This window comes from Eleutherodactylus coqui, chromosome 7, assembly GCF_035609145.1.
Source record: "Eleutherodactylus coqui strain aEleCoq1 chromosome 7, aEleCoq1.hap1, whole genome shotgun sequence".
Taxonomy (NCBI): domain Eukaryota; kingdom Metazoa; phylum Chordata; class Amphibia; order Anura; family Eleutherodactylidae; genus Eleutherodactylus; species Eleutherodactylus coqui.
The window spans coordinates 184,605,877-184,633,192 of record NC_089843.1 but is presented as its reverse complement, the minus strand read 5'-3'; the positions used below and the strand labels follow the sequence as shown (position 1 = coordinate 184,633,192).

General features: G+C 40.3%; 1 protein-coding gene across 1 annotated transcript; it reads left to right on the top strand.

The window, feature by feature from the left end:
• EREG (epiregulin) lies at window positions 1-26,302 on the top strand. Its single transcript, XM_066574082.1, has 5 exons — window positions 1-278; window positions 15,894-15,977; window positions 18,087-18,210; window positions 19,367-19,513; window positions 22,018-26,302. Exons 1-5 carry the CDS (start codon window positions 236-238, stop codon window positions 22,073-22,075), a joined length of 456 nt encoding a protein of 151 aa, XP_066430179.1. The 5' UTR covers window positions 1-235; the 3' UTR covers window positions 22,076-26,302.
• The last annotated feature ends 1,014 nt before the right edge of the window (window positions 26,303-27,316 follow it).

Here is a 27,316-nt window from a genome sequence, read left to right as displayed (position 1 = left end):
GGACTGGTTATATAAATGACTTGCTGGCTCAGAGGTCACAGTAGAGCTGAAGAATTAAGAGTAGCATTCCAAAGTGAGAGGGAAACCTGCCTGAACACTAAGCCCTATTAGTCACTCCTCTGAGTACCGCAGGAATACTCCAGGTTCTCCAAAGCCTGCCAGTACCATTCAAGAAGAGCTTGACACTAAGCTTGAAGATCAAAAGTTCTCCTACTTCTCAGGACCACCTACCAGCATGAATTGTTGGAGAAGGATTTCCAGCTCACTGGTTTTCTTATGTGAGTATAAATTATTATTCTCTTTATATATACTATTCCCCACATACTACAGTGAACTATATTCCTATTACAAAGTACATTCATTTAGAATTGCACCATTATAGACATGTAAATTTCCAATCCCGTAAAATATACCTTAATACTCTTTCAGCTTCCAGTCTACTGATTCACATAACACAATTTCATATTAATATATTGAATGTATGTTTGAGGACTCAATATGAATGTATTGTGTTACTACGGATACCACTTCTATCTGAAAATGAATTAAGAAAAAACACTTCCATAGCATAGATATTACGAAAAAAACAGGAAAAAGCCTTGGAGCGCTAAATGGGGGATGCAATGGGGCAGCTGCAGCCTTGACCCAGGTAGGGCATAAGGAGTCAGGTCAAGTATATCAAATAATAAATGTATAAAAGAATTAGTGGCGCTTCTGTCATTGATAAGTAGAGCAGCACCGCTACTCTGATACTTCCATACATTTCCTATTTCTCTCTCTCTTTATACTTTTCATTAATGTCATTTTGGGGGTTCAAAATGTCCTCTTTGAAATTCCATTGGAATTTAAACGATTACAAACGAGTTTGCAATCACTTATATACAATAAAAATAATATAATAATTATATTCTAAAATATTTATATAATAACATAAATATTCACATTATTCTAATATTAATATATATATATATATATATATATATATATATATATATATATATATATATATATATATATATATATATATATATATATATATATATATATATATATATATATATATATATACATACAATCTGCACTTTTTTGTGTTGGACTTTTTCAGTTTTTCAAGAGTGACTGGTGCTAGAGGGGTCCCCCATCATATACCTATAGACATAACATACAGTATTGGCCAAGGCTAATAGCTGTCGTCCAAGCAGTTTCTTGTCTGACAGCTCTACAATGTGTATGGCCACCTCTACTTTTACAATACTGCATAATATTCTATCCGTAATTCAATGATCAGTTTCATAATAATGACATCATAATCTGCTAATCCAGTAACGATGGTAGAGCACTGTCACTGAAACTACTTGACAGGGACTCCAGTATGATCTTCTGAGTGTGGGAACAAGTAGATGACTAGTTTTGGTGAGCGCACTGACATATGAGCATGTAAACAGATTAATTATCTCTTGTTTCACTCCCTGCTTTATTAGGAGCATCTTTAAGCAACAATTTTCTTTGATTAACTATATAATTCTCGAAAATAACCTTGAAATAACCAGTCTATCTATCCCCAACTGCTATAAATTCCATACATTTCAGACAGTATGGTGGCTCGGTGGTTAGCACTCTAGTCATGCACTTTGGCCCTGGGTGTGAATGAAACCTGGATAATACCTGCATAGAGTTTGTATGATCTCCACATATTTGATAGGTCTTTTTTCCCATACTGATTACCCATGTTAATTTCTGTAAACACCCACAATTTTCCTTGTGGAATAGAAAACCTGAGAATATAAGAATACAGCAAAATCACCCCGTAATAAAATGCTCTCAGCCACCTATTATAGGCAGTGGTAATTGTACTTGGATCACCCTAAGTTCTGGGTGGTCACAGCAGTCTGGACCCCAAAACTGTAGCTGAATTGCAACTGTCTGAACTAGAACTTTTTTTTGGTCTGAAATTGTCTCAACTTTCCATAATTCTCATGCATATAGTAGCAACAAAAGCATTAGGACACTTTTGTTGGTCTTTAGGACCAGACGCAGTTTAGCCATTTTTTCATCATATTTAGGCTTATACTTTTAAGAAATAGTAAAAAAAGCCTGATTTTACATTCTACTTAATTTTTATGGTAATCATAATGAGCGACCTTAAAAGTAAAATATTTACTTGCATTTATTTGTATTCTGTTAATTTTGATATATATATATATATACATCTATTTTAAGGTAATTTGGTTTGAGCCAGCATCACGACAATGATTGGTGGTGGTGGGGTCTTTTTTAGGGGCATTTTATATGTATTTCTTATATAATTTAGGTTTTGTTTACATCTTTGTTTGTATATCCATTGTTCGACTTCATGATAGCAGCAGAATAACCCTAATGATAGAAGGGTTATCATTGGATGGATCTGTGACACAGACTGGAGACACTTGTAGAGAAATTCTAGTCACTGCTAGGGCTGTGTTAGACCCAGCAGCAGCCTCCTCCTATCAGCATCCCAGTGGTCATGTGATCAATCACAATACCATCTTGGATGGGTAGAGGCAGGGGTGCCTCTATTCTATGCACATTTATACATTGCTCATTGAGTGCTGTATACTTGAGAACAGACGTTTTCCCCCCTTCTGCCATCTCCCCAGGGTTAGCGACCCAACATTCAGCCAACTGATCACTCAAGGGGAGTGGGTGGATTGGGGTTTTGTTATTTGTATAGTGCCAACTTATTCCGCATTGCTTTCAGGTAATTTATTTTACTTATTACCCCACCACCACCACCACCACCACCAGGGTGGGTACTCAATTTACTGACCTTGGAAGGATGGAAGACTAAGTCAACCTGAACCATGCGGGAATGGAACTCGCAACCTTCAGGTCGTGAGCGAGAGCTTAGGACTGCATTTCTGCTGCCTTAACACTCTGCTCCACACGAGCAGTAACCTTAAACCCATGCCATATGTATACTATACATGACATCAAGCAGTTAAATAATCTACAGAGAGGGACATAGCATAAGGTTTGCAGATGTAAAAATTTAACAGGGTATTAAAAACTCTAGGGCCCATAATCCACCAAGTCACCTAGGAAAGAGGCCTTAAAGAGAACCAGTGGCAAAGCTCATGTTTCTAAATAGAAAATAATATATTCATTCTTGATGGCGCTGTTTCACTATTCAAGAGTATATATTGTATACATTTTATGGTATATGGATTCCGTACAGAATATCATTACTAGATAAAGTGGCACGTTAAGTCATTAGTTAGAAGGCCTAAGAAAAGCTTTAGCAGTGAGACTTAAGACATCATTGATGACCCAATTGAGGTTGATTATGGCCTGAAGAAGACATGTATGGGGGCACTGCATCCAAACCTGACATGTCCTGCTTTTATCATGGACAAGTATGAGGGAGTCAAATATCAATGACCGCAATAACTCGCAAAGATCTAGTTCAAAGGCTGCATTCGGCTGTTCCGTTTTCACCATCCATTATGGATTTTCCTGGCAAAACAGATCAGTTTTATAATGGAATCAAATGACGCCAAATGGACCCCATTGACTTTAATAGTGTCCATTTATTCTTCATTCAGCTGTCCGACATTTTACCGGATGAAATAGTCCTACATGCATAATTTTTCTTCTTGTATTTTGTGCTGGATCTAAGATGGAACCTCCAAATAGAAGTTCATAACGCAGATATGAAAGCAGCCTAAGGGACTTTAGCATTTTCATAATGGTTAGTGTGAACATAACATTGGAGGAAATTGCCACTTTTAACCCCTTCTCGCTCCAGGGTGTCAGCTGACGTTCTGGCAGCGGGGAACTTCCTGCAACAGGGCGTAAACTTACATCCTGGGGATAGCACAAGATTGTAGGCAATCTTGCACTATCCAGCAGCGGGAGCCGGCTCTTAGTGACAGCCGGCCTCCCACTGCTACAGCGGGGGTGCATCAGAGATGCGACCCCGCTGTTAACCTCTTCCCTGCCGCGATCTATGTAGATCGCGGCATGGGAAGGGTTCCCAGAGGAAGTGCGCTCCCTCTGTGATGTCATCGGGCCCTCGTGATATAATCGCCAGATACCAGCGTCCTGTATTGCCAGTGCCTGTGATCGCTGTAACTAGTGATAAGGCATTGCAGAAAAGAAGTCCTGCAATGCCTAATCATAGCGATCATCGGTACTATGCTGCAAGTCCCCCACAGGGACACAAATGGTGTAAAAAAAGATAAAAATAATGTACAAAAAAGAAAAATGTAAAAAAAACTATGTAAAGAAATCCTTATTAGGTGCTTTTTCTCTTATTAGCATAAAAAAATGTCGTGTCAGGAACGACGTGTACAGTAAGTTGCACATGCTTTTTATCCTGCACGGCAAAAAGTGTAAAAAAAAACGCTAAAAAACTGAGGCAAAATGCAAATTTTTAGCATATTGCCTCCCAAAAAAACGCAATAAAAGTGATCAAAAAAGCCGTATGTAACCAAAATGGTACCAATAAAAACTACAGCTTGTCTCGCAAAAAATAACCCCTCACAGAGCTCTGTAAATGGAAAAATAAAAAAAGTTACAGGACTTTGAATGCAGCGATGTAGAAAAAAAAAAGATTTCCAAAAAAAGGGGTTTTGTCGCAAAAAAGTGGAAAAACCTAAATAAAATATAAGAATTTTAGTATTGTTGTAATCGTAGCGGCCCGCAGAAAAAATGGATTGTGTAATTCATGCTGCATAATGAAAGACCTATTTAACCGATTGTATATCGGTCGGGTTTTCACGTCCGACTGATATACACTGCCCCTCTCTGCAAGGGGAGACAGGATGGGCCAGGAGCTAGTGCATTGAGCTCTCTCCGCCCCTTGCCACTGTTTGCAATGGGAGGGGGCGGGACAGGGGCGAGCTAAGTTCCGCTCCACCACTCCCAAAATAGGCCATGTCCTTAAGGGGTTAATGACTGATCAGCCGCAAAAGAAATTTGAAGGTTGAATTCAAAATTAATGCTTTTATAGATTAGGACACAATGAAGAAAATGTTTGTAATCTGATCTAGCTGGACTGCAGGTAGGCAATATTCAGGAGTGCCCTGTTTATCTCACATTCCTCAGTATAATAAAACTAATTGAACTGGAGCTAAGTTACCAGCAATTGGATGGGAACCTGAGTCTTCTCCGTAGGACGGAGCATTTTTGAGTTTCTACTAGAACAAACAGCATTTTTGAGTTTCTACTAGAACAAACACAGGCAACATCCTGTTGTAGCTGCTGTTGAACTATATCTCTCATACCAGGCAGGTATTTGGAAATGTTAGTTGACTAAGAGCAAATTTACCTATCCCACCCATTAATACAAAGGAAAAGGGTTAAACACAAAAATGTCTGAGATCCAGAATGAGCCAGATTACTAAACCTGGCTACATTTTTGGACACTGATGTTCATAATTATAGGTTGCAAATTACATTTCTAACCAAACCCACATTAAATATGAGCTACCATAGTTTCTGTTTTTCTGGTGGCTTTTGTATTCACATATGAGCAGAAATCTCAACAAATAACCATGTTATGACCTCATTTTCTCTATTTCACAATTTGCATGTAAGGAGTGCACTGTATATTGCAGTTTGTGCTGCCTTATACATACATAAACAGGTATCTACATGAAGAGCATTGCATAGATGGTTGTACTATAGGCTTCATGTGGTGGAAGTAGTACTAAATATGGGATAAAGTACAGCCTGTAAAAAAAAACTTCTAAAAGTCATCATTGACCTTCAGGCTGTTTTAAAGAGGCCTGCAAGTAATTATCTTCACTCATACCTTTCATTAGTTAATCTGCTTTTGCACTAAATGATTAACTTCGGATTCCCGCAATCCAGCGAGGATATGACCGGTAATCGTCCAGTGTAAATGCATGCGCCGACTGAACGAAGAATGAGATGTTTTTCACTTCTTGTTTGTTGTTCAGTTTCTGCATGCAGAAAATTGAACCATGTATCGTTCCGTGTAAACAGGCAGTTGTTCACTTATGAACGACTGAATGCTTACTTTGAATGGAGGCAGGCGAGCCAGAATGATCCCTGGCCCACTCCGCCTCCATTCAGTCATTGGAGTCAGCAATGCTCGTTCTTGTGTAAAAGCACAGGAACAATTATCGCTGGGACAACTTGTTGGGTATCTGTTGCCCGACAGGTCGTCCTGTGTAAAAGCACCTGTAGATGGTTGATCACCTCTAGCATAGAGTATTGTATATTTATGGCCTCTTATGTGAAATTGGCCATACAATGTTGACTGACCATATAAATGTGTACAGGGGCCCCTGCTGGCTCTCCTCCAATGAGATTTTGGGGAAGAGAAAAATCAGACAGCTGGAGTTTACTATGCACTATTCTTTTTTTTCTCATGGGAGATAAGCAGCCTCCAAAGGTGTCTGGCAATGGCTTACAGCCCTCGCCCTATTCAGAACATAAATGTACACTCGGCGGAGTTGAGCGTGCATCTGTATGGAAAGTTGGGAGGAGAGGCGTAACTTGAAGCTCCTGGCCCCAATGCAAAACCTGTAATTAGGGCCCCCCTATCTATAATGCTTTATTCATAGTACTGGGCTCCCTATATGGAGAAGAGAGGCCTTATGGGCCCCCTAAGTCTCCTGGACCCAGGTGCAACTGCATCCCCTATAGTTACACCCCTGGTTGGTAGGATATATTGTTTGGTTGACAGCTATCTAACATGTATGCCCAGGTTTAGAGTCAGTATTCATGACTGTGAGTTCATTTCTAATTTTAATGTTAAGATAAGCAATCAGCCATGATGTACAAAGTGCAGAGTAAGGATCATTAAATACTACCAGAGCAGCACTCCTGTTAACTAGGCTACACAAGCAGTGTCCAAGGTCAGTTTTCTTTTAGCTTATTATTAACCCGCTTCACCTTTTCACTTCTGACATCACATTTGTGTTATAAAAAGCAATGTTGCGTCACATTCAAAAGCTATGCACATCACAGTAGTAACACGATCATAAATAGAAGATCTCCAAAACTATCTAGGTAATTATTATTATGAATATATAAATAGAATACAGATTGGGGACAGCCATGTTTAGAATACGGTATGTTTTTACAATGGTATACATATTATATATAGCAGAGTCACACTGATTATTCCCCTTTGCCTCTACTATGCCAGCATGTTCCATGATGTAGAATATAGATTTTAAACACATACATCAGTCTTCAACTCATTGAGGCTTACTATATGGTTCCCCTACCTCACAAACATACTAGGGCCAATTTAACCCCCAGGATATTACATTGATGGGCTATTCTTAAAGGGGTATTCTCATTTTAGCCAAACATTGTTGATATGGGAATACCATCCCATTCACCACAGCCAGAAGTGGATGAGAATATGGACACAGTTAAACTGGCTGTTCTGTGCTGTTTTTGTAACTCCCATAGAAGTGAAGAGGCGCTACAAAAACAGCATAAAAACCCAACTTCCAAGTTGGGGAAACAATGTAACTTTCTGTTTCTATAATTCTCAATCACAGAAACAGTGTAGAACAGACATTTCAGCTGTTTCTGAAATTCCAGCAGCCAGTGTCTGCAGCGGTGAGTTAGGACGGGGCCAGGAGACCCTGTTCTAGTGATAGGTAAGGGTCTCAGAGCTGCGATCCACATCTGTCAGACATTTATGGAATATGTTGTGCATATTTCATGAACGTCCAAAATGGGACTTTAAGATAGGCCAGCAGCAATATATTCAGCTTGGTCCCATTGCCACCGATTATCAGAAAGAATTGGCAGCAGTAGTGGAGTTTCAGTAGAGAGAGAGAGAGAGAGAAAGAGAGAATTTTCTGCATTCCCTGAGTTACTCACATATTTTATTTTGAAACGCTCGTCCATATCCATTGCATTGTAAATGGACATGGATTTTTGTTGAGATACTTCCATCATGTCTAAACTCCCCCTTAAACTAGACTTATCACATTCGACTTGATAAATGGCCTTGGATTTTTTCTTAAAGGAGATGTCCCGCGCCGAAACGGGTTTTTTTTTTTTAAAACCCCCCCCCCGTTCGGCGCGAGACAACCCCGATGCAGGGGTTAAAAAAACCACCCGCACAGCGCTTACCTGAATCCCGGCGGTCCGGCGTCTTCATACTCACCTTCTGAAGATGGCCGCCGGGATCCTCTGCCTCCGTGGACCGCAGCTCTTCTGTGCGGTCCACTGCCGATTCCAGCCTCCTGATTGGCTGGAATCGGCACGTGACGGGGCGGAGCTACACGGAGCCGCTCTCTGGCACGAGCGGCTCCATAGAAGACTGCTGAAGACCCGGACTGCGCAAGCGCGGCTAATTTGGCCATCGGAGGCCAAAAATTAGTCGGCTCCATGGGAACGAGGACGCTAGCAACGGAGCAGGTAAGTAAAAAACTTTTTATAACTTCTGTATGGCTCATAATTAATGCACAATGTACATTACAAAGTGCATTATTATGGCCATACAGAAGTGTATAGACCCACTTGCTGCCTCGGGACATCTCCTTTAACTACTTTTTCTATGTTGACTAGAACTTTTGTTGACTAAGCACCTCCACCCCTATAGAGTCGTGCTGTATATTTCTCATTAATATAATGCCGCACTGTGCCAGGCTGTAGTTATAACAACTAACAATCATCGCTCTTTCCAATGCTTTTCTCATCGTCATCGTCACCGTGTTTGTACTTATAGGGTGATTTAGAGCAGCAGAGACAATAAGAACAGCTATTTTCAGATTTGTCCTATCAGTGCTATCTCTATAGTTGTGCTAATAACTGTAATACTCTGCTATTGTAATCACATTCCACAAAACCACATGAGTGTTTGCTGTACTTTTGTGAATGGCATTCCACTTAGAAGATGGTGTTCAGTAAGTGCTCTATTCTGCATTGCTGGGAAACATGATGTAACCGGCTGCAGTAACTGTTGATGCATTGTGTCAGTCATTCATTGCCCACAGCCAACTGGAAATGAAAGTGCATAATCTAATGGAGTGTATTCGTAGCTGTCTTACTTAAAGGGGTTGTCCTGCGCCGATAAGGGTTTTTTTTTTTGCATAGGACCTCCGTTCAGCGCAGGACAAACCCAAGGGATGTGTTGAAATTAAAAAAAAAAAATTTACTTACCCGAATCCCCTCTCTGCAACTTCTTCCTTCTTTTCCTCCAAGATGGCTGCCGGGATCTTCACCCACGATGCACCGCGGGTCTTCTCCCATGGTGCACCGTGGGCTCTGTGCGGTCCATTGCCGATTCCAGCCTCCTGATTGGCTGGAATCGGCACACGTGACGGGGCGGAGCTACACGATGACGCGTAGAAGGGGGTGGAGCCAGAACACCGCTCAAGCCCGGACCGACCAGAAGGCAGAAGACCCTTCTGCGCAAGCGCGTCTAATCGGGCGATTAGATGCTGAAATTAGACGGAGCCATGGAGACGGGGACGCCAGCAACGGAGTGGGTAAGTGAATAACTTCTGTATGGCTCATATTTAATGCACGATGTATATTACAAAGTGCATTAATATGGCCATACAGAAGTGCTTAACCCCACTTGCTTTCGCGAGACAACCCCTTTAAGGTCAATTTCTTAATTGTGAGGCAGTAGTGATTACTAATTATATGTGTTTGTGTGTGTGTATATTTTTCAATGAGAGCCGTGACTGCAGTTATAAGCACCGGCCACTACACATAGGTCGGCGTGGAAACTTCCGCTGCTTCTGCTCCGACCTCTGTGTATTTGCGGCGCTGACAGCATGCGCCCGCTCAGTTGATCGGTCGGGGTCCCGAGCGATGGACCCCAGCCAACCAACTAATGATGACCTATCCTGAGAATAGGTCATCAGTAGTATTGTCCCTGGAAAACCCCTTTGAGCATTCCAAGTCATTGAAGCTTCTGGTTATGACCTGATATGCCACCACATTGGTGGTGAGAGGTAGTAGGACTGATTACCTTTTTACACAAATAATGTCAGATGCTTAATACAGTGATCTCTAGTCTTATCTATAGTGGACCAAAAAGTTAAATAGACTTGATATAGCCATATTAGATTTAGGTTATTTTTTGTAGTCCAATCTAAATTATTCCTGAGAGTTTTGTTAATCGATGCAGTAGATGCAGTTTTATATGAGTGCTATTCAGGGCTGGACTGGTCTGCCACATAATATTCTAAGGGCCCAAATTCTGACACACCCAAATAGGGCCCAACCCAACAGGACCTTAAGTTCCAGCAAACTTAAACTCCACATAGAAGTGACTTTTGGATAGATCTTTAATGTATCAAGTATCAGGTGTCCCAAGTTCCTCTAGCCCAAAAAATAATAATTGTGAATAAGCCGAATCAATCATGTAGTTCTACAGTATAATCAAGATCTATTTGCTTGTATAAAGAGAAGGTTTATAGTTATGAAGTCATGGGCAGAGTCAGGGGCGTAACTAAAGGCTCAGGGGCCCGGGTGCAAAAGTTCAGCTCAGTTTCCCCCCTGTACCTCTACCAATACCTTGAGGAATAACTTGAAGTTCCTGGGCACCAATACAAAATCTGTAACAGGCCGCCCAACTATAATGCTTTATTCATATTGTACTGGGCTTCCTATATGGAAAAGAGAGTACTTATGGGCCTCCTAGGGCTCCTGGGCCCGGGTCCTCTCTCCCTCTGCACCAGTCTGTCACTCATTTAGTTCACATTTTTGTACTTGTTTCTGTCTCATGTTGTGCACTTATACCCCTTCATATATACAGCGGCCTGGAATTAATGATGCTTTAACATAAGTAATAAAAATAATAGTTGTTTAATTAGCAACTGACTCTGACATAGACATGCTCTTGTTCTTCAAGAGAAAACTGCTATAAAGATGCAGAAAGCTGCATTCGTGCGGTTTGACTCTCAGTCATATAGCATGCAGGACGGGTGGAGGTGTGTGCTAAGTCATTTATGACGGCTATCTAATTCTCATAGTCTAAAGCTTCAAAGTGCTGACAACTCCAAGAAGGTGAAACAAAACAGGGTTGGGTGAAAACTTTGATCTCACCCATTACATGTAGGCTTGTGAAAATGCTGACACTACTACTATCATGTCAGCCGGGTGCAGCAGCTAACACTTGCTTTTCTTATAATGTTATGTAATCATGAGTTATATACCGCAGTCACTTCAGCCCCTTTGTCATTTTAGTTATATGAACTACAATCATTACCTTCATAATACCTTCAATGTCAATGAAAATATGTATTTGCTTTGTTTTTTGCTGAAGACTTCCAGTCAATTCTCCAGCTACGGCTGCATTCACACGGTCGTAATATATATGCACATATTTGTGCTGGTATCAAGGATGTGTCTCAGCTGAGCCTACCCAAACTTATAGTATCATTAATCCTTATGATGCTATGAGTTTGTTTTAGTAGACCTGTAGTCAGGCAGGGACACCCATGCATAATACAACTGCAGAAGTGCACCTATACTACACTTGTATGAAAGGAGCCTTAGTTAATATTTAAGGGGGTCGTCCGATATCAGAAATACAGCATCATTTTATATATGGACATTCAAGTTAATGAAGTTGAACTGCAATACCAGATTAAGGGCAAAAACACATGGTGCATGCAGTAATATGCTTACCGATATGAAGCGTATTAGAGCATGAACCGGTTTCTTTTTTGGACTATTCAAACTCCGTGGTATGGCACATAAGTTTGAGAAAAAAAAGCGTAAAGACAGGGCCTGTCCTATCTTCTCGCACGTAGTTAATACTACGCGTGAGAAAGATAGGGCAAGTCTAATCTTTTCTAGTGCTTACTATTAAGAATTAATTGAAATCAATGGTTTTGTTGCATCCTGGTTTGCGGCTGTGATAATAGGACTAAAACATGCCCATCTGTTGAAGTCCTCAGTCTAATGAAAAGACTAGCGCTGTATTGGAAAAAATACACACCCCTTTTTGAAATTTAGACAACCCCTTCAATGAATAAATTACTCTATGCAGGACCAAACTCTACAATCTTATCAAGCTTTAATATCAGGAGTTCTAACTTATTTAGGGTTTGTTTACATGAGGGTTGGAGGTCCCAAAAGGAACCTTCATCTCTGATTTCCGCTAGAAAACAGGACAAAATACTACAAAAAAGTGCGCCATTTTGTCTTGTAAACTACATAAAAATACTGGGCTGCAGGTTAAAAATTGAATGGACTCCATTATAGTCAATGAGGGGCCATTCGTGGCTGTTTGGTTCGATCATAAGATTTTTTTCATTCAGCCAGGAAGTGCCATTTTTCTGTTTCCTGAATGGAACAGGAAAATGGAACCCCATAATGCTGATGTCAACAAGCCCTTTCAAAAACCAGCCAACCATAAGCATATAAATATCAGCAATTTTGACTTGGACCTCTGAATTCTGCAGCAAATACTGCCCATAGCATGCTATGGGAAAGCGGTTTTTCCTGTACACAAGCGGAAATCAATCGCGATTTCCACTTACAGAGGAAGCATGCTCTATTTCAGTGAGGATTCCGCTTGGACAGCTTCCATTGCAGTCAATGGATGCCATCTGACTCGCGGCCATTCCGCAATGACAAAAGCACCTTTAGCTGTATGACTGTCTACTGTGGGAAAACTCTACAAACATTGAGAGAAAATGTTAACTTCATGGAGTTGGTAATCAACCGATCAAATTTACCCCATGACCCCTGTGCTACAGTAGCTTGCAGCAGTGTTACCTTCATGCTACCTTGTTCAATCACTTTCCATGACTAAAATAGCTTTTTTTTTAACTGCCATATTATCCAATGATGAATTGTGGGAAAACCAAAGCTAACACTGCAATGAAGCATGAACTTGAAAAGCCTAGTGTACATTAGGGGCAATGGAAATAGAGCAAAGTTCTGTTTCCATCAGAATGTAGAGACCATAGTAAATATGTAGTGTTGAGTAACGCCCATAGCACATAAGGCTGGGTTCATACCACGTCTACGCACGTCCATGCCAAGCGTATGATCCAGATATATACATAGTTAAATATGACTTATACCATACCGGCAAGAACATATGCCAACCGAACATTCCTGTGAACATTTGATCACTAAAGTCTATGGGTGAGTTTCCAGGTGATTATAGACCTGAACCCAGGACTTTGAAAACATCCTGGATTTTTTATTCTCTAGCATTATGTAAAGAAAATACATTTATTATAATCCAACAATTGCTGATGACAATTCTCTTGCCCAAAGGTATTCCATGTACAAATACTGGGCAGGCTTTCGAAAGTATGCAAAGGAAATCTTTGCCTTAATATTAATACATGAGCAAACAAAAGTACTGATAAACATCTTGCATTGTAACTATGGAGAGTATGTTATTGGTTACAAAGCATGGAGCCAATGTTTGCTTTGGACTAAGCAGACTTGGACTTCAGCTTGCCAAAACATTGGCACTATTTTGCACTCTGATGGCCGTAAGTATTCATATTACTTGCATTGCTCAGGTATTAAATAATATAAAGTAAACTTATTCAATAATGACATTTGTCACATTGAGAACAAGTTACTAAGAGATGAAAATGTATCATATAAGATAATATGGATTTTCTCAATATTCCTACTAAATTTGACCATTGGTGGACGTTTATAAAATAAAATAGAATTTGATTTATTGTCAGTTTCAGCTAAATAGATCACAGGGTGGAAATATATAAGACTAAATTGATTTCCCAGTACAAAACTATTGATTGCCTATCTTCAGGACAGGTCATCAGTAGAAGCTTTGTCCATCAACACTCAACACATCGATCGATCAGCTGATGTGAAGGGGCTGCGGCTGGCCAAAAGACTCAAAACACCATCAATTGTGTAGTGGCCTAGTACGGTACTGCAGCTCTTTCCTATTGAACACAATGGGAAAGAGCTACAGCACTACACCAGACCACTTTATAGTGGATGGTGTTTTGAGTCTTCAACCAGCCGCGTCTCCTTCATATCAGTCGATCGACAGGGATATCCGGTGATCCGGTCATCAATGGTTTTGTGCCCAAAAAAACTCTGTCATTAAAATTTGAAATGCAATACAGGAATATTCTCTATGGATACAGTAAGTCAGCAGGAAAAGCATTGGACATTTAGCATTCAGAATTACAAATTGCAAGTTAGCATTCAGGCGTCCTCCTTGGATTTTTGGCAGTAATATTCAAAAGGTTTCTTCATACTACGGCAAGGAGGATTATTCAAGGAAACAGACTGACTAATGAAGTTATGCAAGCAGTTCCTTCCAGTCTGTATAATGTGCAGTGAGAGTATAATGTACAGTCAGAATCACTATTCCATGCAATGTACTGTAATTAGATATGTAAAGGCAAAGAGTTCTTCAAGACACCTGGGGCAGCCAGATGTTTCAGCATAGGAAGATCATCATTTGCATGCTAATAAGAAGTATGTTAAGACATGTTTGAACTCGTGTTTGCTTGTCCGATTTCCTCATATTTGCTATAAACCCACTAACACCCTTCTTTCTAGAGAATTTGCAGCTCTGTTTGTTTTTTGAGCTTGTTGGATACCGGGAAGCTGTGGATGTGATAACTGCAGTGGCACTCCCGCAGCCTTAGGACTACACATATACGACAAGGACAAATATTGAATTTGTCAAACATTATGGGCTCACACCAGGCTTCCGATTAGAGTCAAATTTACTTTGCAAATAACTACAAAGTATTTGATGCCATAAGGTTGACACTTCAGCAATGGCATGCAGGTGCATTCATGATCTTGAATTCTACCTGACCTTTTTTATGGTCACTATAAAAGTTCTTACCATGCTTTAAAATGTAATAAAAAGTTAAATTATCAAGAGGTTGTCTAAAATTGAAAAAAAGGGACCTGTTGTTTTTATTACTAGAAATGGCGCCACTCTGGTTACTGGGCTCTCTCTGGCATTGCAGCTTATCTACATTCAGGCCCATTCACACATGTGTGCGTATTTGCACACACAAAGATTGCATGTGCAATACGCAAAGAATAGAGGCCATTGATTCCAATGGATTCGTTCACATTCGCATATTTTTTTCCTGCTTAATTATGCAAGAAGAACACATCTGGAACTCTGTAACATAGTTTGTAAGGCTGAAAAAAAGACATATGTCCATCCAGTTCAGCCTATTTCCTCCAATGTTGATCCAGAAGAAGGCAAAAAAAAACCTCCAATTAGGTAGAAGCCAGTTTTACTTATTTAAGGGAAAAAATTCATTCCTGACTCCAATCAGGCAATAAGAATAATCTCCAGATCACCGACCCTTCTGCAGTAATTAATGATAATAACAATCTTAAACTCTTATATCGAGTTTGCCATCCCCACGTCCTCAGGCAGAGAGTTCCATAGTCTCACTGCTCTTACAGTAAAGAACCCCCTTCTGTGTTGGTGATGAAACCTTCTTTACTCTAGACGTAGAGGGCACCCCCTTGTTATAGTTACATTCCTGGGTATGAACAGATGATGGGAGAGATCTCTGTATTCTTTCCTGATATATTTATACATAGTTATTAGGGTGCCCCTCAGCTGTCTTTTTGATCGGTGCGTCTTTGTCTGCCGTGCACAAATGAACATGCCTTGCGGGTGCAAAAAGTACAGTAAAATACGCCAATGCACATGCAAAAAAAGCCTTGTTCATTCCACAAATATGCAGCATTCACGCATGCGCAAAAACTCATAAGCTTATGTGAAGGGGGCTAAATGCTAATACCAGACACAGCCATGTTCTCCATGTACCCAAGAGATGCTGCAATGCTCTACAACACTCTGGCGGGTTATTTTTTGCCACTGTCCACTATAGTAAACATACTCTCCCTTTTTATATTTATATTCCATCAGCTAAAAGTAATGTGAAGGTTTTTCTTTCTATTTCTTATAGGTTTTCACATTCTACAGACTGTGTGGTGTGAAACAACAGTTGCCCCTTCATGCAAACCTGGAGAGAACTGTACAAGTGTTTCAAGTAAGATATGTCTTATATTAAATCATGATAAGTTATTGTACACAGGCTTCTAACCTATGAACCCAACTATTATATATATATATATATATATATATATATATATAATAGTCAGTATAGAGATCAGGTGAACAGTAAATGATCCGCTATGGACAACTTCTTGTAGTGTGTACTATTAGGGAATACATAGCCAATGCGGAGTCCAGCACTGCTCACAGCTCTAGAGGATGCTGGCCAAGAAAATAAGATAACAGTAGACCAAACCTGACAACTTTGGCTGGATATGCTGGAGATCAAACGTTTATGGGCGCTTTCCGGCTATGGTAGATATTGAAGCTAAGAGGGTTGAGGCATATTGGTTTTAAACATGACAAAAACCGTGTCCTCGTGGCCCCTTACGCAGAAAGCAGTAGGTTGTTGTAGCTCATAGCACTGACATGCTTGCAATCAGGTTGCCTTTCGTGAACTGCTATCTAAACCAGACCTGGGCAAAGCACGGCCCGCGGGCCACATCCGGCCCGCTGAATAGCTCGGACCGGCCCGCAAAGAGTGTCCTGGTGACTCACCAATGAGTCCGGTGCTCATGTCCACGGGGAAAATCGGGCCCGCTACGGATTCTACATGTAGAATCTGCAGCGGGTCCCTCCTGCCCCGCGGACATGAGCGCTGAAAATACAAATAAATGACAATAAACTCACCTCCCATCCGCTCCGTTTCTTCTCTCCTCTTTCATCTTCTCTCGTCGCGGCCGGATCTTCATTCTTCGGCTCGGCGGATGTGCACGATGACGTCGGTGACGTGCCCCGCGCATGCGCCGGGCCGAAGCAAAATGATCCGGCCGCGGCTGAGAGAGGATGGCGCGGCGCCGAAGAGAAGAACCGGAGCGGGTAAGTAAAATGTGATTTTTGTGTCCCGCGGATCCGGACGGCTTCCATAGGCTTCAATAGAAGCCCGCGGGAGCCGTCCCCGCGGGAGACCCGCATGAAAATGGAGCATGGTCCAGATTTTTTCATGCTCCATTTTTTTTAAAATCACTTTTATTGACGATCCGCGGGTATTTATCTACCCGCGGGTGGTCAATGCATCCCTATGGGGTGCGGATCCGCGCGCGGGAGAAGAGTTAAAATCCGCTGCGGATTTTAATTCTTCTTTTCCCCGTGGACATGAGCCCTAAGTGATGCCACTGTAACTTCTGAGTGGAGATGGGAGTGCTCCTTACCGCTCTCCTCTCCATTGGCAGACACGGGGGCCGCGCCGTAAAACGGGGTGAAACACCGGGTGTTCACCGCGCCGTATTACAGCGCCATTCATTTTCAATGGCGGCCGTATTCTGGCCGCAAATCAGGCGGCTGGAATACGGCCCCATTAAGGCAATGTGCATGGAGCCTTCGTATGTTGGTCTGGCCCTCTAAAACCATTCCAATTTCTCATGTGGCCCCATGGGAAAATTAATTGCCCACCCCTGATCTAAACCAATAAAAGCCCTTTAGGATAGAGTGGTATAGGCTGCTTCCATATCTGTGGCTGTGGGTTCCGTTTTCCTGCTCCATTCAGGGAGCAGGAAAGGGGCATCCCCTGACCGATGATGGACCTTATGATGGAACCGAAGAGCACGGAACATATTCCATTGACTATAATGGGATCCGTTCGATTTCTGTCTGGTGCCCAGCTTTTTACTGGAAAAAAGCGTTGCATACAGCGCTATTTCTTCAAATATTGTGCGCCGGATCTACGATAGAACTTTCCGAATTGAGGTTCCAGCATAGATGTGAACCCGGCTTTACTGAAAGGAAACGTATTACATTTGTGACCAGAATGTTATAAATTGTAAATATAATAAAAATGATGTCTAAAAAGGGAACAATAATTTAAATGAGCACATATGACAATACGTGTAGTTCTGCACATCGAAAAAGATTATTTTTGCAATAAAGCATTGAAAATCATTATTTTCACCACATAACAGAACAGTGTATTAGGCTTACTTAGACTGATACCCATATTAGTGTTTTTGCTTTTCTAGTTGTCGTTAGAAATATATGATATGTCATATGGATACACACACTTATATAACTTGCAGGTATTTTACTTTTTTTTTTGCTTTGTTTATAGTTCATGCAACTGCAAAACCGAATGTGACAGCCATGAGAATAGTAAAGTGTGCAAAAGAAATAAGTAAATACTGTGTGAATGGTCAATGCTTGTACCTGTTAGATATGGACGAACACTACTGCAGGTATGTATTACTAGCCTAGAGACTTTAGCTCGAGGTTCATAGGGTTCATATGTATATATATATTAATGTAATGCTTCACAGTAGAACCCCAAATCACTTAAATATCAGGGATATCAATTTGTCCAGGCAGGAAGCATAGATAATTGCAAGGTTTCAATCATTAAGACCGGTATCTGATTTAAGATCAGTATCTGAATAAGACTGGTATTGGCTCCTATGTGTGAGGAGAATGATAAGGAGCACTGTCAGAGGCCTAGAAAATGACCACCAGCTGGCTACTTACTGGTCTACATTTTTCTGACCACAGTGTTAGAAACAGATTCCATGAGTGTGGCATGAGTTACGGATGTCTTATAATTAGAGCTGTACTCGCAGTCCAGCATCATGCAGCTCAATTGACATTTGCCAAAGAAAACCAGAATTGGCAGATCCGCCATTGGTATCACCTTCTTTTCACTGATGAGAGCATCAAAATCCTGTGGTCAGACAATTGTTTATGTCTTTTCAATAGGCAGAGAGGAGTAAAGGCCTATTTACACGTGACTATTATTGCTCAAAATTCGTTCAAACGATAACTTTTGAGTGATAATCGTTGCGTGTAAATGCTTCCATCTTTCACTCTTCGGTTGAATGATAATTTTTTGGTGAGCTTAAAATCCATGCGACGACCATGCAGCTGAGGGCAAAGTCTAGACCACATGCTGGGATTTGCAAACAGCTGTTGGAGGCTCATTTACATGTAATAGAAGGTAATTAACTGCTAATGGACATTAGTGTCCATTAGCAGTTTATGCAAAAGGATCACTAAAATTGTCAATCTTTCAATTGTTTGAAAGATTGTCTTTGCATGTAAATGGGCCTTAAATTGGTACTAGACACCTCTGGCAGCAGCTTATCTCAATGGAGAACAAAAAGACTGGCCATTAAAATTAACCAACACTTTAAGGCTATCTGTTAATCCTATTAAAAACACTACAAAGCAAGTAGAGAAAAAGTTTGCCCCCATAATCACCACCTCATCTAATTTCAGATAAATCATAGCGTAATTTTCTTCTGTTCTCACTTAACAAAATTAAAATATTGATGGTGATATTAATAAGTACTTATTGCATTCAAGGATTTGCATCTCAGCTAATAAGTATGTTTTGCTCCTCAGGTGTGATGGTGGTTATATGGGTCTTCGCTGTACTGACTCAGATATTGTGAGGAATACAATGAATGAGCAACAGTTGGCCCTCACTATCTTTCTAACATCAATGCTTCTTCTAGCACTTCTACTAGTAGTGTTTTTTGCATACAAATGGTAAGTGGTGTTAATGTTATTATCACGCCATTTAATTGGATAATGAACAACATACATTTATTACAGCAACTTTGTATTTTTTAATGCAGGAATGCCATGTTCTTTTCTTAAAGTAGTTAAGAGATTAGTTAGTCTCAGATTTTAAAAAAATCCTATGGATTCATACTTGATCTCTCTGTGCGTCCACTTTTCCATGGAGGCTCCTAGGGGTTCCTCAGAATTTTTGGAAGTGTATTATGAAGGTATTCTTCCATAGACATACTGCTACTAGTATAGGATTTGGTGCCTCAATAAAGCATCACATGGCGGCTCACCAAGTGCAATACAGGTCCTTACTGAAGAACACTAATGCAGATCGTTTACATGTCATTTCTGTGTGCATGAGACTTTAAGACTACTTTAAATCCAGTCCTCACTGATTCTCTCCTTCGGATATTTACTTGTTGTGCCAATTAGCTGGCATTTTTTCTTTGCAATCTCAGTACTGTGCATCTTTAAAACACATATTATTACTAGTAATTATTAGGAAATTATAAATTACCAGTGTTTCTGGTGGCGCCATGGGCCACCCAGCTCTGCTACATGTACATCCCACACAACTCTTCTACATGCACGTCACATACAGCTCTGCTACATACATTCTTCATACAAAAGGGATCAAAAGCAGCATAGCAGAGTCCTGCACACAGTGATCACCCCCTTGTTATGTGACCCCTGGACTCCTCCCACACAAGTAACTGATGACATGACGGTGAAATCATCACAGGTCCTGTAAGCACATGGCTACTGTAGGTACTTGTTAATATTCCATCCCTTACAAACCCTGTGGACTCAGTTGCTATGGAATACTAACAAACACCTAGCCGGAGAGTAGCCAGGCGTGTACAAGACCTGTGATGATGTCACCACCTTGTGATCAGGGGGGTAGCACGTAACACACTCACTTTGGATGAAGGACATTTGATGACATCACTGTCATGTGTTCAGGGGCGGAGCATGTAACTCACTCACACATGCACAAATGGACAGGTGGTCATTGGTATTTTGATAAGAAAGACCTCTATAATAAAGACTTTAAGTTGCTATGCACATTCTTTATAAGAGAAAGTTACTTTTGGCTAAAGTGTTTTTTAATGACAAAACCTCTTTAACTTTTTAAGGACCAAGCACTGTATATTTACGCCGCTTGGTCTTCGGCTTTAATCCTGGCTAATAGCAAAAATACAGCGCAGGATTAAAACCTCTGCTCCTGCAATCAAGCATGAGGAGGTCAGGTCCTCGTATGTCAGACACAGCTGAGACCCTGGAGGAGAACGTAGAAGCGTTTTTTAACTGTCTCTGCCCTCTCCTTTCCCAGGTACATAGTGGTCAATGAACACTATGTACTAAAAAGTGGAAGTGGAAGTGTTAGTTATGTGATCCTCGGGTGTCCTCTGTCACAGCAGAGCTGCAGGGTCCTAGCAGACCCTGATCTGCTCTGTTAGAGACTGATGTCACTATAGGGGATGTTTTCCCCTGTAACTGGGGCTCCTATAGATGCCCCAGCTACAGTGTGAAGTAGAAAAAAAAGACCATGTGAAAGACCCCCAGAGGTCACATATGATATCATTGGGGACATTGATGTTAGAAAAAATAGTTACACAAATAAGTAAAAAAAAAAGAGGTCAGAATATAATAAAAATATATATATAAAAAAGAAAACGACCCACTGCCAACCAAAACCGTTGCCATATGCGCCCTGTAATCTAAAACTAGACAATCTATATATCAAAATGTACTAAACAAAATGAGGAACCCGTTCCCATACTTTATTTTAGCATAAATATACTAATTTTAAAAATAAACAACTATACATTTTCTAAAAAAATATTTTTTAAGCTTTTTACTTCTATTAAAATAAAGTTTTAAAAAATACAAAAAAAATACCCCTATACATCATGGGAAAAAGCAGCAAAAGTAATGTTGGTAACTGAAGAAAGAAAAAAATAGAGCAGTCAAAACGGTACTGGAGCATCTTGTCTCCACCAGAGTTGCCGGTAGAGATATGGGCTAGCTGGCCAGAGCTACAGGGAACAGCCAGGGTTTAGGATTGGCTTGCAGATACACACCTTCAAATAGCTGTCGAGAGCAGCCTGGCGGAGACCTGTAAAGCAGAACAGAGGGAGGGAGCTCCCTCTGTAGTGTACTTTGTGCGTTGGGGGGGGGGGGGGATGAGGGCTAAATGTTTAGCGGATAATATAGTCAGTGAATTTAAATGACAATTCTTCTATGATAGTGACTTCACTCACTCAGCCAGAACCCCATTCACCCATAGCATGCTCCGATGCAGCATGGTCAATTCAGAAAGTCCAAATATTCCAATATCCTCATCATCCTGTGTAAAATGGACAACTAGAGGTTAGGGTCTCTAAGAAACCTATTGAGAGTTGTAGTAGAGCCTTTTAGCTAGCTTCTCCTGGTTTATCCAGCTACCAATGCTTAATGTGTTTCTTCTTCCTTTGTAGGTATGCACTTAAGAAATCAAGCCAGTCCAACCAGAAATACAAAGAAGTCAGTACATAAAATATATAGGGATCGTTGATTTCCACAAGAGTCGCAGAAAAAACTCAAGCGTTTGCAGTGTTTGCGAGGACCTTGATGGAAGCATTCAGCTCTAATGTTCATTATTTATGTCTTTAGTATCTATTGTGCACTGCAGGTCAACCATGAATGTGTTATTTAAAAGGTAGTGTTAATATTGTATATATTATTTGTGACCAACACTTCTAGAACATACATGTATTTTGTAGTAAAGATTTTGTATGCCACATTTTCTAAAAATATTTATGTACTTTTTTTTGTAAATTTATTTAAAAAAAAATATTTTTGTAATTTTGGAGAGGTAGTGTAACTACCGTTATGGATATTCATATCATGCTGTGATTTCTTAAAATTGTACAGAAATATGGAAAATCTGTTCCATCTTTAACTTATTGTTTAGATCTGGTATAATTAGTCTGATAATGATTATTTGCCTATATCTTCATGTAGGCCGTGTGCCTCCATTCTTACTGCTTCCATAGCAAAATCTTAGAAGGCTATCACTGCGCCGCTGTCTGTCAAGAATGCAGTACTGTGAAATGAATTCCATCGTTAGCTTTTTTTAAAATTAACTTACAATAAAATAGAATTTAATTAAGTACTGTTTGTATGAAAGGATTTAAGGTGGCTTCCAGTTTGGAGGACCCCATATTTAAACTCCCTGAGAGAAGTGATTTGCTGTGGTCATAGGAGAAACCACAGTTTTGGCTAAGTTTTAGTATATCATCTCTGGTGAAAGTACTTTATACCATGGTGCTTGCTGACATCTATGGTCTTCCAGGAATTAAAGGGGTTCTGTCATTAGAAAACAAAAAATCTATACTTATCTATTCCTCCCCAGGCAGCCTTCTTACCAGATCTTCTCCACGCCGATCTTTTCTTCTCTTTTGCAGTTCCCTGGATCACCTCACCTCAAGCCAGCTGAGTCTTCGTCTTCCGATAATGAAGCGTCCATTACCGGCATTCTCCTTCCTGCAGGGCAATGTATGCTACATCACTAGTGACATAGCGTTCATAGCATAGCAGGGAGTATCGAGTTATTGCCGAGACTGCGCATGTGTGCTGTCTCTCGGCAATAGTATATGAACTCCCGTGTCGAGACAGTGTGAATGCGCAGTCTCAGCAATAGATCGGCATTCCTTCCTGACATAAACTACACTGACCTGCCGGAAGAAGAATGCCAAGAATGGATGCATTATAACAAGAAGAGGATCCGCCCAGCTTGCGGTGAGTTGACCCGGGGGACTGGAGAAGATCAGCAAGAAGATGCGGTAAGAAGACTGCCCAGGCAGGAATACATTAGTATTGATTTTTTTTATTTTTTAAATGACAAAACCCATTTAAGCGGTTTTATGCTTTTAGCTAACCGTCCTTTTATACTAATAGATTTAATGCCTGGTGAAGAACACTGATCGATGATAATAGCATGCAGATTTAAATGAAACAATCATCATGATTAAGGGACTGAATGATCGTTTATCCCATACGTTGTCCTCATACAGTTTGCATATTGTCGGGAGCACATCCCCTGTTCATACTAAAAGGTGTGCTGCCAAAAAGGGATGATTTTTTTGCCTGTATAAAAGACACGATCTGCAGTCAAACGAGCTGATGGTTGCCATGTTTGCTCAGAACAGTGATAGTGAACAAGCATTCTTATGACTGTTCACTCACTCAATTGACTATGGACCTGACCTAACTGAGGAAGTGCCAAGCATAGGACCCCACTCTATCTTTTTATCATGCCCTAATCGGACATTTATCAATAAGTAGTCTAAACATATGTAATACTGTCTGATATCTTGATATCAAATGTAGTGTAACTAACTGTACTTGAATTCTCATTGGACTTTTTAAGACTATAATGAGGATAAGCTACATTTCTTGCAGTCTATCAAGTTTTGGGTTGTGGTGGCATTATGTATACCGATGTAGTAGAACTGAATTTCTCAATGTGTTTTTGTGAATTATGACAACTGACGTAGTTAGATCAAGGTTGAGATCAAGAGTTTTGCAAAAGCCTCTGGTGGGCCCAAGTTCTGAAACAATAATGGCTTGTAGCAGAAGGCAATTGTATTTGGATCTGACCTTAAGTACAATCGCTTACCACTAGGATCAGTATGAAGCAATTAAATATAGAGGTGCACAGTTTTTTTTATTTACAGTGGATGGAGATCAGAATCTAATGCTCTGGTGGGCCCAAGTAAACCCAATCCTGCACTGAATAGATTTACCTCTAGTCCTGTTGAAAATCAAAGCTAAAACATTGTAATATTGCAATGATGCCAAAAAAACATTTTAGCTTTGCTACCCTGATCTACTATGAACTATTTCCTGTGTACATGTCGGTCTTAGATTGTTCATACTGGCATTGTAAGTTTTACAGGCTCTATGATAAATATCATGGATCCATTTTGATTAATTTTGTATCAGTTTCTAGGGGATTCCGTTAACATAGGCTGGTGGTGAAAGTCTGGATACAGGCAAAACGAGTCGGCATTCTTTTATTACCCTAGAAATTCAGCCCTGAAAGGCTGTCTGACAGTAGAATATCTCCTCCCCTTTCTAAAAAATAGTCAGCAGGCTGGCTAGTCAGAGCTTTCACGTTTAAGAGGGGCTTTGAAGAGATAACTGTTGGCAAACAGAGCATTCAGCTAACAGATATGTAATGTGTTAAAGTAATACTGGCTTATGTGTACATAACTGCTGGTGAATGCTGGTCATAGATGTCTTAAATATTCATTTAAGATGGGTTACAATTGTCATTACATCTGTTTCTACACCTAGTGACATTACAAATGCTCCACTGTAATAAAGATAACCACTTAAAGGATATCTACACATACATGCCGTATAAAGTATCCTCAGCAGTCATAAGCTTTATTACTCTCATTCTCAGAAACATCAATAATTTCTATGGAGCTGCCTTAAATGTTAGTAATAATACAACATATTTATGGCAACACGATAGAGATCATTGACATCTCTGTGAATTTTAGTAATTTAGGGTTGGTTAACTTATATAAAATATTGACCTTTGCTGAGGAGCAGCTATAACTATTCTGCTTTGAGGTTGAATTTTTTTTTCTGGCCATGTTTACTCTCCCCAGATCCTAAAAGTAGAAATGAGATAAAGCAAGGGTTCACAACTTTTTCTGGTCTGAGATCCACATTTTCATATTGAACCACTTCCAAGGGCCGCAAGTGTATTCCCATCTGAGATATTTATAGTATATCCTAGGTATATACCATAATACACTAAGGACAGCACCCCGAAGAGGAAGAGACCATGCACGTGGCTCTCTCTATATTAGACGATGGATGGTGAGGTAATTTCAGAAGTCCTATAAACTATAATGGAGAGAGCTGCATGTATATACAATGCCTCTAACTCATATACTCCTTTCTGGAGTGCCCTTAATACTTGTCCTAATATATAGTCGACCCAGACATGACTACACAGTGCACGCTTAGTACTTCTCCTAATATATAGGGGACCCGGACATGACTACACAGTGCACCCTTAGTACTTGTCCTAATATATAGAGGAGCTAGACATGACTACACAGTGCACCTTTAGTACTTGACCTAATATATAGGGGACCCAGGCATGCCTACACAGTGCACTCTTAGCAGGTCAACAGCAATGGACAAGTACTATGTGCCACTCCTCTTCAACCTGACATGGAAACTACATGTGAGCCGCCATTCATAGATATTTCTGTGTCCAGGTGATTGGGGCTACACAGAATGGCATTTTGGGCCCCATGTGGCTCCCTGGTCACATGTTATGCACTCCTGGGATAAAGCTAAAACTCACACTTTCCCTGTTCTTATATTAATGCCTTGTTTTGAACAAAAGGCTACAATACCAACTGCGCTGTGTGAACCTGGTTTACACTATTCTTAACAACTGCCATTATGTCTCTTTTCTTTGGGAAACAATCATATATAAATATGGGATTTTCAACCTAATTAACTACACAGTGAACGCATCAGAACTGCTGATACGGAGCGACAGAGGAAAAGTTTTTCACAGTGGAGATTTCCTTTATTTTAACTGATTGGTATTATCATTTCTATACAATGCCATCTCTAAGTGTATCAGTTACACAATTACCTTTTTGTCGTAAAATGCCTTTTACATTAGTGTGAGATGCTCACTGAAAACTGAGACTGCTACAACCAAATAAAGATGTTTGTCTGTTACATCTTGTCGGTGATATTTTTCATGTCTCTGTTGTCTTAGAGCAAATAACATTTTCCAATTACAATTTAAATACTGATAAGGGGCAAGTTGAGCGCTTGGTGGGGTAGGTGGCCACCTAGGATGCCATTCACAATTGAGGACTTGCTACTGGGTGGCTGGTTGGCTCTGCATTGAAATATGCAAATGTGTGGAAAGGATGGAGTGGAGGGATATAAGAAACAAACAAGGATAGGTGATGAAGGGGGGCTATCAAATACATGCAGTTAGTGAGAGAAAAAAAAATGCTCAGATTAGTTATACTTTTTCAGATAAGTTTTCTATCAACAGAATCATGTGAGGATATCGGCAGGTGATAAAAATCAACCTGATCTTTGCCAAATCGAATTTGGGTGAGTCTGACACAATTTTTGGCAAAAATTGTGAGAAAATAGAATTTTGCATAATACCTACAGAGGTCAGTGTGCAACTAATCAACAGCCAGGTCATCTTAATGATATCACCAAATGTGTCCTTCATTTTTCCCATGGGTAGCAGTTTCATTGGACGCCTGTATCACAAGATCTAGCCATTGTATCAACCCAGGGGTTACTCACTTACAGGATCATCATCTTTCCCATTCAGGATGGTTGACACCATGTGCATAGAGACTCAGTACCACTGAATCACTTCAAATTTTGGCATCTCACAGCTTTTATTTTGTACACAGCAAACACTTGTGGAACATACAACAATTCCGGGGTTCACAACCCACAGGGTGTCTGTCACTATTCCCCGTCTGGGTTATCTAGAGGGCATCCTCCTCTGTCATACCTTCTGACAGGCCCAGACTGGTCCGCGCCGGACCTCAGGCTCACAATTTCTTTTTTTTTTAAACAATTTCATTTTTATTCAGACAATAAAGAAATGCATACGAAGTTGGATGAGCACGTAAACTTAGTTACAGTGGAACATTCTCTATCATGTCATTGTAGCTGGTAATTTAGAGAAGAAAGCATAAAATTACAGACTTCAAT

Bases quoted from the DNA above. Each gene is read 5' to 3' on its own strand.
- EREG (XM_066574082.1), top strand. From the start codon at position 236: ATGAATTGTTGGAGAAGGATTTCCAGCTCACTGGTTTTCTTAT. The intron at 279-15,893 runs GTGAGTATAAAT...TATTTCTTATAG, and splicing joins CAGCTCACTGGTTTTCTTAT to GTTTTCACATTCTACAGACT. The intron at 15,978-18,086 runs GTAAGATATGTC...CTTTGTTTATAG, and splicing joins GAACTGTACAAGTGTTTCAA to TTCATGCAACTGCAAAACCG.